This window comes from Mizuhopecten yessoensis, unplaced genomic scaffold (assembly GCF_002113885.1).
Source record: "Mizuhopecten yessoensis strain PY_sf001 unplaced genomic scaffold, ASM211388v2 scaffold10283, whole genome shotgun sequence".
Taxonomy (NCBI): Eukaryota; Metazoa; Mollusca; class Bivalvia; order Pectinida; family Pectinidae; genus Mizuhopecten; species Mizuhopecten yessoensis.
Window position 1 is genome coordinate 66985 of NW_018408469.1, and position 16620 is coordinate 83604.

Sequence of the window (16620 nt, forward strand, 5' to 3'; positions counted from 1 at the left end):
CTAGTTTTTGTGCGGTATATGTAACTGCCTAAAAAAATGTTCAATTTCCACTGTCATGCTAGTTTCTGTGCTATATATGTAATTGCCTAAACAAAGTTCAGTTTCCACTGTCATGCTCGTTTTGTTGTGAGATACATGTAACTGCCTCAAAAAGTGTTCAATTTCCCCCAAATTTGTACATTCATACAAGCAAGTGTCAGACTGTTTTTAATTGGCATTTTGACGCATGCATATGTATGCATAATTAGTACGGCTACACATTTCTAACCAAATTTGGTATGCACTTATCACGTATTGGCAAATGTGAGGTTTAAAGTTTGATGCATATTGTTTGTGCATGCCAGTTCCTTATTTTAGGTTCAAATAGGAATGTATTCACTAGCATCTGTTGGGAGGGATGTAAGGGTTTGGTTGCCCCGGGCTCATCCCTCTTACATAATGTAACCTCACACAGAAGGCCTTTTCCCCTTCATTCTCTCTTTCTTTTCCCTTGCTGCTTTTAAACTCAAAATCATTCATTATCATTCATTACAATGATGCTATTTTTTATTTGATATAAATGATATATATATACTTCGAAGTTCAGATTGGTCAATTGGCGTCCAACTCCTCCAAACATTCATTGATTCCACTAAACTTTGATGTACCTAGGCCTGAGTTTGATAGTCTCCACAATTCATGAATATTTTGTATACTCATGCAACTTCATAAGAAAGCTGGAACAATTGTTGGCAAGTTTGCTTCGGGTTCTCCATCCCATTGTCGACACCAAACCAAAATAACTGGTCCTGTAAGGGGGATATATGAATTATAGGAGTTTGTCCGTGTGTTCAGTCACTGACATCAAAAATGCATGTAGCTTTAAAATGTTCATCAAAAAGAACACTAACAAGGAAATTATGTAGACAGATTACCCAAATTCGAGCAACACACGAGTACAAAGACTTGGTAGGCATATTCAAGTTAAAATATTATAAACAGAAAATGTATGACTATTGCAAATATTTTAATATATACCCATTGCACATATATCATGTTATATTTTTTAAGAAGTATTTGTTGATTCTTTATGATACAGATACGTTTTGCTTGTATTTATCCAGAAATATGAGCTTATTACTCCATCGCAACGAAAGTTCCGAGAGGAAATAGGATTCCGCCCGTACGTACATGTATGTACTTATGTTACACTCTTTGTCATCCCTATAGCGACTTAATTCCTCAACAGAATGCCGTGAAACTTCATACAAGTTTTAAGTACGACAATACCTTGAAAATGTCTACATTTCGAGTTTCTACGTTGAAGGTCAGGGTCACTGTTACTATTTTAGAGAAAAAAAACTTTGTAATCGCTCTAGAAACTTTATTCTTCAACGGAATTTCATGAAACTTTTTTCAAGTATTTGGTTTGGCAATGCCTTGGACAAGTTTGCGTTCTGGGTTTCTACGTTTAAGGTCAAAGTCACTGTTACTATTTTCAGAAGAAAATAAAATAAATTAGCATCACTATAGGGAATCCATTACGGAACAGAATTTCATGAAACTTATACATGAAGCAGTGTTTAGTATGACAACGTTTTGAACAGGTTTGCGTTCCAGGTTATTGTGTTAAATGTCAAGGTCACTTTTTCTATATTAGCAAAACACTTAGTCATTGCTCTATTGACCTCATTTCTCAATGGAATTTCATGAGATTTCACATAGGTGTTTGGTATGGGTTTCCACGTTGAAGGTTAAAGTCAATGTTACATTATTTAGAAAAAAAATTGTATCGCTCTAGTGACTTCATTTACTCTTACGTATGTAACAATGTGTGAATGCTAGGTGATCTGTATCATGTGTGATGCCTTGTTAACTATGACTGAGGTGTCTTAGGTTTGTCATTTTGAAATGATTAAAAACAAAATTTCCTGAATGTTTGAGAATATTTTACGGGGATAATACTGAGGTTAACTTGTTAGTTTTGACCTGGAACTCGGAGTTTTGAATTTGGGCAAACAAGGATGCAAATATAGTAATGACAAGGAGATTTACAACCAGCTAAGACCTGCTAAGGTGTACAGTAGCTTACATTGGCTGTTGTTTGACAGGATAGGTTTACAAACTTCCTGGTTTGAATAGGGAAACCCCTACTACCTGGATACTGGGTAGATATACACAGTACCATAGTATTCAGTGGTAAAGATCGGCACTAATCAAGCAATGGGTACACATGTACTCCATCATTCGAATGTACTTAAATACGTGGATTACAATAACAAAAAACACATATTTTCACTTTGGACTACAAAATGTAATGCCAGCAGTGAGTCAAGATCATTCAACGTTACAAAAATGAAGGATGTTAGCTAATATTGGTGAAATGAGCGTCTCATGACCATTGTTTTTTGATTACCAGTTGCTCTTTTTTGAGCCGATTTAAAATTAAATATGGCTGCTTTTACCTTTGGTTGCAATGTTTTAAACATATAAATTTCAACTCAATTTTCATCTGCCTCAACTTTAGTACAAATTAATTAAAAATATTATGATCTTGACTGAAATCAATCTGAGGTCAAAGCTGACTTCTTAGATGTTAAATGTTGTTGACTAATTCATCATCACAATTGATCGAATATCTTTTTATTATGCAAGACAATTTTAAACGGTTTCTTAACTTTCATCAGGTAGTGGAAGCAAAATTTGATATTGACGATATTGCCATTGTGGTTCTGAAATAATAATGTTATGTGTATCTCACCAGGCTAGAAGTGCCTTAAACTTATGGAATGGTGTGTTGTCCTTCATCTGTTGTCCATCAACGTTTTAGGTCACCTGAGACAAAGTCTCAGGTAACCTATTTCAATCGTGTGTTGTCCGTCGTCGTGCATTTTTAAATAATTAACATTTTCAACTTCCTCTCACAAACCCCTGAACCAATTACAATGCAATTTTTCAGAAAGTTTCAATGGCCAAAGATGCACCAAAAACCTATGTATGTAAATTTCAACAATCTTTCTTGTACGACCCAGTCATGCTGGAAACAAATACTTTTCATACATGAAAGGGTATTGTGGTGCTTCATCAAAATTGCGAATTGCATTACCCCTAGGCTACACGTTTACTCCTGGGGAAGGGGACATATTTACTAGTGTTAATTTAATAAAACGATACTTTTAGGTATAATTTGTTCATTTTCTTTTTGAAATGATTTAAATTATAACCCTGAGAAAACATATTGACACTATGGACATTTTGAGTCTGACCCAACCCAAGGTGCTGAGGGCGGGGCCAAAAAGGATCAAATTGGCTTTAATTTCAATAATCACCTTCTTCAGACCAAGTTATGCTGGAAACAAATAAATACATGGAAGGGTCATGAGGTACTTTGTCAAAATTGTAAATTTCATTTCTCCCGGGCTTCACGTTCGTCTGTGGATAGGAGGTGAAGTTTGCTTTAGTTTATATAGGAAAATGATACTTTATTTTATATTGGAAATAATTCAAACTTGAATGGAATTATAATCATGAGTTGAACGTTTGATGCTATGAATAATTTGACTCCGACCTACCTCAAGAGTCTGAAGGATGGGGACAGAAGGGTCAAATTGGCTTAAATTTCAGCAATCGTTTTCTTCAGACAAATTAATGCTGGAAACCAATACTCTTCATGCATGGAATGGGCTTGAGCTGGTTTGTCGAAATTTTGAATTTCATTACCCCTGTGCTTCACGTTCGTCCCTGGGGAGGTGGTAACATTTACAATATTTTGTATTGGAAAATGATACTTTTGGTATATTTTGTTCATTTTCAATTCGAAATAGTTCAAACATGATATAAATTATAACCCTGAGACGACAGCTGCACTCTTTGCAAATGTTGAGCCTAGCCCACCCCTGGGGGCTTAGAGCTTGGCCAAAAAGGGTAAATTGGCTTAAATTTCAAAACCTTCTTCAGACCAAGTTATGCTGAAAACAAATAATCTTCATACATGAAAGGGTCTTGAGGTTATTTATCAAAATCGTTAATTTCATTACCCCCGGGCTTTACGTTCGCCCCTGGGAAGGGCGAAGTTTACTTCAGTGTATATAGAAAATAATACTTGTGCGTATATTTTGCTCATTTTCCATTTGAAATAATTCAAACATGATTTTATGCATAACCCTGATATGACAGTTTGACACTGGAAACATTTTGAGCCTAGCCCACCCCAAGGGACTTAAGAGAGGAGCCCACAAGTTCAAACTAGCTTAAATTTCAACAACCAGTTATATGCTGGAAACAAATACTCTTCATGGAATGGTCTTTAGGTGCTTTGCCAAAAGTGTGAATTTCATTACCCCCGGGTTTCACGTTCGCTCCATAGGATGGGATGAAATTTACTATAGTTTATATAAGAAAATTAAATACTTTTAGGTATATTTTGTTTGTTTTCAATTGGAAATAATTCAAACATAATTTTAGCATTATCCTAAAATAGCAATTTAACACTATGACAATTTTCAGCCTGACCCACACAAAGGGACTGAGGGCAGGGCCCAGAAAGGTAAAATGCCAATTTAAATTTTCCTTTTTTGTTCTGTTTTGACATCCGTTCTATGTCTGCCGACTACGCATGTTTGCCCTGACCTATCGACCGCGTTCTAACGTCACGGATTACTGCCGATACTAATACCAATTGTCGGCATTCATCTATGACTTTCAATCAGCCGCTGCAGACAATTATCAATGGTGTCGCTGTATTAAGATATATCGCCCTTGCCCTCGCTCCAGCGGCGAACCAGACATTTATTTCGGTTCGACGGCTGTTTTAAGCAAATACTTTCCCACAAAATTTTAAATTATGATATAAGAAGTTTTATAATCAGCAATAACCCACATCCCTGTTCGAAGGGAGCAAGTATTTACAGGTACAGTTACAGTCACTAATGGAGGGGATGGGGCGTTGGGGAATAAATCACAATTTCTGTTCCCGGGTTTGTTTGCCCTCAGGGCTTTTACACTAGTAGAGATTGGAAATTCTACAAGACCAAATACTATATTGTGTGCCAAGTAATTTGTGTCTTCCTAATACCAACAACTTGGTGTGCTATATACAGGTATTATTTAATTTATCAGATGAGACCAGCGTAGTACTTAATTACGGGCAAAGCAATAGTGATTCCCATACAGGTAAAATGCATATCTTTCAAAAGTTAGCAACGTATGATTTCCATTTGTTTTCTTTTACTGTTAGTACAATAATGCAATGCAATTTATTTTACTTCAGTGTCACATGTCAATATCACATTCCAACAATATTATTTACATAATGTCAAATTATATTTCATTTATATGATCAAAAAATAATGCAGCAAGCCAAACTAAACAAGAACTAAGTACATGCATATGTAATATAAGTATTTAAAACTCATTGTATTACACATCGTTTATATCTGCACATACCTTAAACACTTTCGCCTACGGAACATTTGAGTAATAGCTGCAGCCAATATAATCTGAATCTTGGGATTTGTAATTATACCCCCGCAACAAAGTTTGGAGGGGATATAAAAAGCAACAACACTCTTCATCTACGCTTTCGGGTTTAGCCCCTCATCAGTAATTGAATGGTCCTGATAAAGAGCTTAGCCCGAAAGCTTAGACTGTTGCTATTTATTTTGTTATGTTCCCTGTAGGAACTTCGTGATAGATATTTATTCAAATCTTCCAAACTGTTCAATAAAGACATCACTGTCTCTAAAAAGGAATCAAGGGGAATCCTTACTTATAACAAACATTTACAGTAAAAGTCTCACCATTCTAATATGCAATGGGAACGACTTTGATATCCTCTTTATCACATGGATGTAGAATTTTCCAGACCCTGTTTTCTCAAATTTGACATTTCTCTTTTGACCCTTGTATCCGACTTCAGAAACATCTGCGCCATCAGCTTACATATGTGCCAGCTTATTAGTATACAGAGGAGGCCTTTCATTGCTATTTTGTCCCAAGACCTGTTTGTCTGTCCCTTCTTGCATAGTCGATACGTCTTTACGTACGTACACATTTCTGGTAATATTAGGTCGCCCATCAGTTGCTCCGTCACCACTGGACACTGTCGCCATATTGTCTCAGCCGATCCGAAGAATATAAACCTTAAAATCACCCGATGAGAGATGTTGGAACTATTAATTTATTGTAATATAAAAAAACATTTATAACTGAAAAAACTTTTTCAATGATGATTTATTTTGCGTAATGTTATATCCGTTGTCATTCGTTGCTTTAAAACGACGGAATTTCATCACAGGACACTGTCACCTTATGACCTCAGCCAAGCCGAAGAATGTCAACAACATATTTACCAAATAGATATGTTTAAACCTATTATTTGGTTGTCATATAAAAAAAACATGTTTAACTGACAAACATTGTTTTCAATTGGGCTTTCTGTTTGAGTTGAAGTTATACCATTTGTCATCCGTTACTTGAAAACGTAGGAATTTAAAATTACCAAAAACAATACCTATATATATATATACCTATATTTCGGAGGCACGTTAGTCTAGTGGTACGACGCCAGGCTTGTGACCTAAGGGTTACGGGTTCGAGTAACGGCACAGCACTGTGTTGTATTTTTGAGCAAGATAATTTACCCCGCTTGTTCCAGTCTACTCAGCTGTAAATGAGTACGTGGTTGGGCAGTGCTACAATTGTAGAATGCTAGCTGTGAGCGCCGAAATGGCAGCACCGGCTGAATGCTCTCCAAGGAGTTGAGAAAGATATTGGCTGGTTGCAATGGCCCTATAACCACGGATAAAATTTGTGAACCGCTTTAAGACGATCTACGTATACGGTTGTGTTAAGCGGTATATAAGAACCTCGAATTATCATTATTATTATTATCAAACATAGCGAACTGTATACAGTTATTTAGATAATCTATTGTGAAACGTCATAAATATATTTTTGGATGAATACTTCTTTGTTTTCTTTTTCTATTCCTTTAAATATATTCCGTCGTTCAGCATTCCTTGCAAGCCTGAATTTGAGTTTATACCCAAACATACCCTCTGTCAATGTGTTTAAACACAACTAATCGACATAGCGTTCCAATATTCCAAATAATCACTTTGGATAATCTTGCTCAAAGAAACCACCTCAGACCATAAAATATCAAGATATATGAGATTATGTTACTGATAAAAGGCTTTAAGTTTCAATGTATCCTATGCATTCCCGTTTACAATTAAATTACAGTTTAGGATAGTTTTCAGACTACTTGCTGACATATTATGATGTCAATAAAAACCTCTCTTAATGTTTATAAGTGTTCTAATGTTTATATATGTGTTTAATGTTTATATCTTTCAACTAAGCCATTAGACCTTGGCGATTCGAAGTTTGTGTCAATATAACATGGTAAATTGAACAACTCGGTAGACTTTTTTAATTTTGAGCGTAAGAGGGTTTGATCGAGTTGACTATGTTTAGGCGACACACCGACGAGTTTTACAGGTAATTCATACACACTGTAGTTATGTGTGAACCTTTATTTCTGAATGGATCGTGTCATACCAACCAGGAAGTTCCTTATAGGTGAACGATTTTGGCGGGAAATTAGCGTTGATTCAGCAAAGCAAACTAAATGTAGATTTACACATATTTACATATCTGTCGCTCATTGAATTGCAAAGAAATACTGGACACACAGGTATAATACAGCTTGCTTTCTTTGTTCCGTGAATAATGTTACAGGTAGAGACGCGGACACGCCTGTTATAATTATCTACAGTAAAGTACACAACCGGATCGGCCGTTCGTGATATAATGCAATTTGATAAAAGGGCATTTTATATCAGAATGCATTCAGTGTGTTAAGTCTGACACGGCTACTCTGAACTACGGTAAAGGATAGGCGTTATACACATCGTAGGGTACGCTAACATGTAATTAACGAATTACCTTTGTATAAACTAGCATATATGCAAACCAAATTCTTAATTCTAATGACCCTACTTTGACACTTAATCATATAGCATTACATTAAAGCATTCGATATAATAATTAAAAAAGGAATGTATATTCTCTCATTTTCTCGGGTTTAATTAAGTTTGAAAAACCATCCAGGTGGCATTTTCCTATCCTACACCCCAAGGCATGAAAGAGTCTTATGGCGTTTACCTACGAAACTGGGATATGTTAAAGTTTCATTCTTCATTGTATGCTAGAATCAAAGAGACCAAACTTATCTAATGTCCTATAGAAACACTTCTGATTTTACCCTACTTATTCTCTCTCATCTTTATTTTCGTTTGCCTTCCTGTGTAGTAATGGAGTGTATGATAGAAGCCACTGGGCGAACGGTGTGATATTTGAGTGTGTGGTACTATACGATCACTCCTGACTGTCCCTATCACAAAATACACCGGCGTCGTAATATCTTAGCTGCATTCGAAGACGTAAAAATAAACTCGTCTAATATGAAAGGTATATCACGTGAAGAGCCATATTTTTTTAATGAATGTATGTATTGTATGCACTTCCACTTATGCTACCTCGCTATTCACATATTCATAGTCCGTTCCAAATATGCAGTTTGACCACTTGAATTGTTCGGGAAAGCCCTGCTAAATATAGCGCCGATAACGTCACCTGACTAGGCAGTACACACAAGTGGTCTGAGCGATATAAAACGGTTTCCATAGTGGCCCCCACAGAGGGGCCGTAAGGCAACTGCAACTTCTTACAGCACTATGAAACCAAATAATATGATTTCTAAGTCCGTATTCAAACTTATTGAACAGTAATTCTTCATCATCAGAAGTTAATTGCACTCTTGCCAATATTCAAAATTTAAACTTATTTAGCTTTAAACATATTTGTTGCCAATAAAATTGAACAAGCGATGGGGCACAAGTTTTTACAATTTATCACAGACTTCTCCCGTCATACATTTACAATTAAATGTCAACAATGATAATAGGCATAAACATAAAGTAGATATTTACAAATATATATTGAATTTAGTACCGGAATGTGACAGGTACAGATGGTACGGGGCTGAACACCTTCCCTCAAACCTTCCTTGTGCTTTTTTATATATTGCCGGGGCATAGGAGGCCGGGTATTCATATTAGTACTAATTTAATCTTGCATGTAAACACACAAATAATCGTTTAATTCAGCAAAATAATAAAATCAAACATTTTACTGAACCCGGTAATATTATCAATTATGTAAATCTAATAGCGCACTTATCCCTTCCTTTTGCATAAACCACTGTATAAATATAGAAACAAAAAGTAAACTCTCCGATGCATGCCCATTAACATATTGAACTAAGTTCGTCTGTGTTCAAACTCAGACAAAGATACTAGCGAGTTTAGTAGTTTTAGATATGCATTCATAACATAAACAGCGCTAGCATTTTTGTCAATTCCATTTCAGCTTAACCGGCTATCCGGAAGAATACATGCACCGTAGTAACTGCTAGGACAGTTATTTTCGCCTTTGAATACTGCCCACCTGCAATAATGATTCCGTAATGTACTCCTTGCGCAATTATTTGACCATTGGGCAAGTTTTCGTTTCGTAGCTGACACGGTCCAACACTTTTCGTTCGCTTACTTCACACGGTCAGTCATTTTGTTTATAAAGAAATGGTGTGCTAAGCGCATGCGCTAGTAGAGTGAAAACCCTGAACAAAACGTTGGTCAGACAGGTAGAAAAACCGATGATTTTCTTAGATTTAATCATTTTTATGAATCTATTTAAGCCAAATCCGATCGTTGTTTTCCATACGGAGTCTCACTTAATATGTTTATGTAGTATTTGAAAAAAAAAACGACAAAAAAAAAAATACTTCACCGTGATGCCCCTTTCAGGCAGTGTTTTATTAGCATGATTGTGTTGGGTCCCTATTGACTACGCTGATGTAATCGCTATTAATATACGTCCTGGTAGTCATGTTTTTTAATCAATAATGAATGAGACATTGTTTTTGAAATCATTCATTAAGCTAGCAATACAAACCCTCGTCCTAATACATGTATATTATGTGCATTCGTATTACATATTGTGCATTGGATTTAAAATATCTGACTTACAATATACAGCCTAATTTAGATCACACGATAAACTGATTTAACCTGTGATAATCATGTTCGTAAATTCCGTCTGACTACACATGCGTTACAAACAAGCGACCTTGGGATAACCCATGACTAAATCAGCGTTTGCGACAGATCATGTTTACATCAGAGAACATCTGAGATTAACGTTTAAAAATACTCGGTTAGTTTAACGGGGCATAACACTTACGTCTATTACACTATTCAAAAATCTATATGTGATTTTAATGACATGTTAATGTAGACAGTGTGTATTTTTCAGCCTGTAATTTGTTAATATCAAATTAAGTTGAATTTGAACTAAAGGTAATTGATCTTGGTTAAAATGACCAATCTTCTAAACGCTTACAGGGGTATTATTTTCTAAACAAAGAGACATAGGACATTTAAACCTCATGGAGGAGGTATTGTGGTTATTGCATTTGAAGAACGAACTAACTTTATGACCTCAGAGTATATAGGCTTACATATATACACGCACAAAATGTAGTGAAAACGAGCCTGTTTCAACAACAATCAAAACAAAATACAAACAAAAACAACTGTCTACCATATTTCCCCAAATTAACATGATGATTTGTAATAAATGTAATTCCATGGCAACACCAAAACCATATAAACATGTAAAACCCGCACATATAATACATTTCTCTCTCACACATAGTACATGTCTCTCTCACACATCATATGTTTCTCTCTCTCACATAATATGTTTCTCTATCTCACATAATATGTTTCTCTCTCTCATATAATATATTTATATCTCACACATAATTATTTTTCTCCATCACGTAATATGTTTCACTCTCACAAATAATATGTTTCTCTCTATCATTTAATATGTTTCTCTCTTTCTCACATATTATCTTTCTTTCTCTCACATATCATGTTTATCTGTCTCACATAACATGTTTATCTCTCTCATATAATATGTTTCTCTCTATCACATAATTAAAAGAATATCTCGCACCCTTTGTGGTGGGATAGGGGAATCTCAACCCAAGAAGAAAGATTCTTAAGTTGCCAAACACGAGGCTTTGCCGAGTGTTTTGCCGCTTAAGAATTTGTCCCCTTGGGTTGAGATTCCCTTATCTCATCCACAAGGGGGTGAATGGTCCATTGCGTATCATATACACAATATCATGATAACCTTACATGATAAACTCAGAGTTGACGTGACGTTGATGGATTGTTGACGTGACGTCATTGCATTGTTGAAGTGACGTCATACCATTGTTACGAATAGGGGAATCCCCCCGTCTCAACCCTGTGGTGAGACAAGGAATATCACACCGGTTAAAGTGCGGATGCACTTGTCCATGATTAGAGAAACGTTTCTCTCTAACACATAATATGTTTCTCTCACATACATAACACAATTCTGTAATCATTCCCAAAATATTTAAGTATCGACACGGACATATACGTTAATAATGAGATAATAGCCCTTAAACTACCACTCCGTTCTCAGCATAACATAGGACGTCTTTTTGATTGTTGCTATCTGTGCCCAGCTGTCGCCAGGTGGTTCAATAACGAAGATGTGATATCGCTATGGTGCATATCATTATGCGATAGTTGCTCTAGTTTCATATTTTGTTTATTTACCTGTATGATATTGAAATATCGTTGATTATGAGACACTTGTGTTTATTTGATACGTGACATCGATTTACATGGCAGCTGTCTTCGCTGAATCAAAATACGCGAACCCTGCAAAGCACCTTGTATTATTGTTTCTTTCCTAAATTGTGTTCATCGATTTTGAGTTTGAATGACAGTTTTGTCTACACGTCGGCATTCTTTTGTTTTCTTTAATAACCCTTGTTCACTGGCGGTTAAATATTTTTACAATTCTAAATCCTTGCACAATTTGCATTTCTCATTTGATTTTAACAAAGCACGTCGAACAATTCGTTTCATATGGGCTCAGTGCCATGCTGGATTGATCGGAAAAGTTCGCGATGTGGTTTGGAATGTTTTCACGAGTCGCCTGCAACGCATATTCAGCCTTCATCCCCTTAGTTTTGAATTTGGTAGACATACGACTTATCATCTGGACACCTCTCTGCCGCTCTTGAAACTTTATCAACCAGTCAGGTCATCCCCAACAGACGGTTCATTTTCAGGCTGATTTACTCCGATGAAAGATTCCGTAGCACCACAGCAATGCTCACCCGCTTCCGTGAGATCCATACACTAAAGTTGTCTCACGTAGGGCGTCCTTACAAGGTCCTATATATGACCTAAGCTGTTAATAGCACGCCCCTTTCCAAACTAAAATAAATCTGCTTTATCCATTGACAAATATTGCATCTTTACATTTTCTTTCTGCATTTCTACAAGGTAAAAAAGCGCGTTAATCCAAATGAAAACAAACCAAAACTAAAACACAAAATCTAGTCATAATTATCCTAATTAATATTCTTTGTTTTTGTCAAGTTAATTTTGCTCGCTTGTCAATGTAATGTCCATTCCACGTAAACAAATTTGCCTAATGGACGTAAATATTAATATATTGAAACATATTTTTACTTCTGATGTTTTCATACTCGTGATTCAAGATGAGAAAAACACCATCCACAAAAGTTAATGCTACAAAGAGTATCAGTTATAAGGAGAGTAGTTACATGTACCTATACATATGCCAGTTTGTTAATCTATAGATAGGAAATACCGAATCATTTAAATTGTATCTTACATTTGTTTTCTTTGATTATTATTAAAGGTGGTCCTGCAACTGTGCACTTGACCCCATCGACTACATCCTACACTCCTCAAGAGGGACAGACTCTCCCTACCGTCACGTGTTCGTCTGACTGTAACCCAGTCTGTACCTACAGCTGGACAAAGGATGAGCAGTCCCACACAACAGGGTCAGATATCCAGCTCACCAACATACAACGTGGTCAGACGGGCGTGTACAGGTGTACGGCCAGTAACAAATACGGAAATCAGACATCTAGTGACGTCACTGTTACAGTAAACTGTACGTATTAAGAAAGGGTGTCGTGGTTGATCCGTGTTATCTCCTTTAATTAATTTCCTTAGCAGAGAAAGAAAGGAGACTGCCAGGGTTGAGAGGCCCTGGGTTCAGCCCATAACATGTATATGTCCTCGACATGGGAGGGCTTACAGGCTTACACACATTTTTCACTAATGTTAAGTTTACATAGAATAAAAAATAACGAGGTTGGTAAGTATTTCCTGCTATCTTCTGGCTCCCCTGGCTCAGATACATCATGGCTGGAATGTTCCGTAGAGTCTTTCAATTGGCTGATGTATCTGTACACATGAATACAAGTACATGCATTCGCAAAGTATACCATATTCAAACATGCATTTTGATTGAAATAGCTAAATTAGTTATCTTAAGTAAGATTGATTAAATAGCGTAATGAATTGATTTATTTCACTTTTTTCTGTATATTTCAATTTTGTATATTTTCTTTTATGTTTTGGTTGTGAAATGTAAGTTTGCTGCTTGTATATACAATGCGAAACAGATATATTGGAATAAATGACAGGAGAATAATACAAAATAAATTAAAAACACAAACAGACCGATTCTTCATGCAAGCTGTAAATGTATATTCCGAATGGTTCTATATGGTGATGCCGCCACCTATGACGAGTGATTGGGATGGACAACGTAGACACGTGAACTTATCCAAGTGCTGTCCTTTGTTTTTTGCCGTATCAGGTCGTTTTCCAGGAGTTTTCCATTTACTTTTAAGTGATTTTGTAGTTGTATTATGGAAATACTTCTTTTAGCTACATGTATTAATGTGTATACCTGCTGTGGAAAGGTTAAATGGTAACCAGCGGAAACTCCCGACGACTCACGATTGATTGTTGTCTATAAGGTATAGGCATTATATAGTTGATATTTTTTCTTATATTTGTTTTTGTCAGGCGGTTGCTTATTATAAAGTTCAATAGGTACTAAAAATAAGGTGCATCATATATGTATCTTATAGATGGACCAGGTAACAGCATATCATTCCAGCCAAACAAAGATGTGTTAGAAAGAGTTGAGAATCAGACTGTGTCAGATATCGTCTGTTTTGCTGACTGTGAACCGCCATGTACATACATCTGGTCGAACGCAGGCACAACTTACCCAAATCCTCTATCTCTGTCCACGGCCGTGAGGGGAAATGCAGGACAATACACATGTTCAGCCAGTAACAGTGTCGGTCAGGGAACAAAGACCTGGAATCTTATCGTCAGGTGTAAGTATTGTAGCAACGTTGGGCGGGCGTTTAAATTGCACGTTCATGGTTAAACAAACATAAATAAACTGATGCATTTGTCATCTATATAATTTTATAACTTCTAAAGATTCCCCTTTACCGCAATTAACTATTCGTGTTTTCAAATGTACTGTCATCCGCTGTAACACAATTAGACACTGTATGGCCTTGCCCAACTCACCTGCACGAGTCTCTCAAAACAATTGAATTAAGTTAATACGCATAAATGGTAAACAAAGGAGTATGTAACATTATGGGCAGTTGTCAAAAAAAAAAAAGATATCAAGGACCAGTACAGTTTAAAAAAATGGTCTTGCACATTTAATACTCTCCCGTTACACAACGAAAGCCTTTTAAAAATTAGGTGTGTTGATATAGAATCGTACATGTAATTAATTTGATAACAAGGAATTGTACTAATCAATCAAACTAATAAGTGACGGTATACAATTGATGAATCCGCGAATTCCTGATCCCGACTGCCTCCTACATATCATAGCACTGAATATAGATTAAGTCAGGAACCAAAGCGTGACCCTGGCAGATAAATGTTAATATATATATTGTTTTTAATGTTAACGACGACACCAATCAACGGCGGACCTGATAAAAACAAAACAAAAACAAAAAACATTGTTTGCCTAAAGTTGTAAAACTGATAAAAGTCAAAAATAAGAATACTTCTACTATATTTTTTGTCGCAAATATTTGCTTTCCGTCAGTGATTCTTAAGAAATACCGTCAGTGTACGAATAACAAAACGAATTTAACGTATAATATATGTTCACAGAGCAAATAAGATATAACTACCGGCTAAGCGACAAGCTGATTTCACCCTTCACAGGGATCTTCAGATTTTAAATTCAATGTGAATGGTAAAAGCAGCCTGTTTTTTTTCGTCGGTTGTTAAATCATATTTTTTTTCAATACTTACCTACTTCACATGGACAGTTAATATTCATATATCAATAGAAAAAATAAGATATAACGACCGACTAAAAAACTAGCTGATTTTACCCTTCACATGAAGCTTCAGATTTATTTCATTTAAAAAGCTTACAGCAGACAAGATGACGTTACAGGAACACATGGATTATATCGGGAATCGGGGACGACATATAAAAGTCAAAGTGTAAAATACCATTTTTTAGGGCGTTGTTCAAATGTAAACAAAGTTGGAGGAACAAAAAGAAAAAGAAAAAGCAACGACACCCAACAGACAAAATTAAATCAAATATGGTAGAGCGAGGTCCCCCAAAGGTTATTCATTTATCTAAAAGAAAATTATCAAAAGATGAAATTGATTTGCTATCAAAGGGTTTTAAATTTTGTCCAACACCAGATAAAAACGATAACGAAGAACTTCAGGCGGACATTCTAAAATTCTGCATAACACTTCGTCTATGCGATAAGTTGGAAACAACGGCGTAAGTCTATAACAATTTGCAATGAAACCCACCAAGAAGTTCGGACGAATATTGAGAAGAAGTCATTACTAGTTTAAAAAAAAAATCCCTTTACATAATAATAGTCATAAACACGTAAAAAGTAATCTGTCTTACAGATGTGCTTTGGATTCTTTAAGAAAAAAGCAGATAAAGGCAATGCAGTAGTAGTCATGAATAGATATTTCTTTTGTGAATGCACACATAACATGCTTAGTAATGTTGAATTTAATACTTCGGCAAGTGACGATTTCGATGCGGAAACCCGTAGATCAATCAACGAGCTAATACGACACATGAAGCGTGCCTACATAAAAAGGAGATAGATTATCTTGTCAATTTTATGCATACAACTAGTTATTTCTATGGTTTGCCTAAAATTAAAAAAAAATCTATTATAAGTAAAGCTATAGAAGAACAAAACTGTATGTATATTGAAGTTGAAACTCCTACGGATCGAAGTTTAAACCGAGCGTAGGCGGTCCTAATATTGCAACGCAACGTTTGAGTCATCTTGTAGACCTCATTCTGAACCTTTCTAAGGTTTTAAGTGTAAACAGTTTATATCAAAGACGATTTTGATTTTCTGCGCCTCAAGCTCTAGACATTGTTCTCAATCGTAATACTTTTTTTATTTTTATCAAGGATATTTTCAACATATTAAGGATACAGCGATGGGGACTAAAGTTACCCCTTCATAGAATACTTAGAGGAAACACTTTATTCTAAGATTGAAACAAAGTTTGGGAAAAAAATATCAGAAATAATTTGTAAAGGTTCCTTTATGAATTATTTGTCATATAGCTTTCTGCTAAGGATTAA

At 35.7% G+C, this 16620-nt stretch overlaps 1 protein-coding gene across 1 annotated transcript in view; it reads left to right on the plus strand.

The window, feature by feature from the left end:
- The window catches only part of LOC110460008 (carcinoembryonic antigen-related cell adhesion molecule 5-like), a 39369-nt gene extending 24251 nt beyond the window's left edge, over window positions 1-15118 (plus strand). The window contains exons 4-5 of the mRNA XM_021512696.1: window positions 12826-13086; window positions 14078-15118. Of these exons, the coding sequence (XP_021368371.1) occupies window positions 12826-13086; window positions 14078-14385 (569 nt within the window). The 3' untranslated portion in view covers window positions 14386-15118. The remainder of the gene's footprint in view (window positions 1-12825; window positions 13087-14077) is intronic.
- The last annotated feature ends 1502 nt before the right edge of the window (window positions 15119-16620 follow it).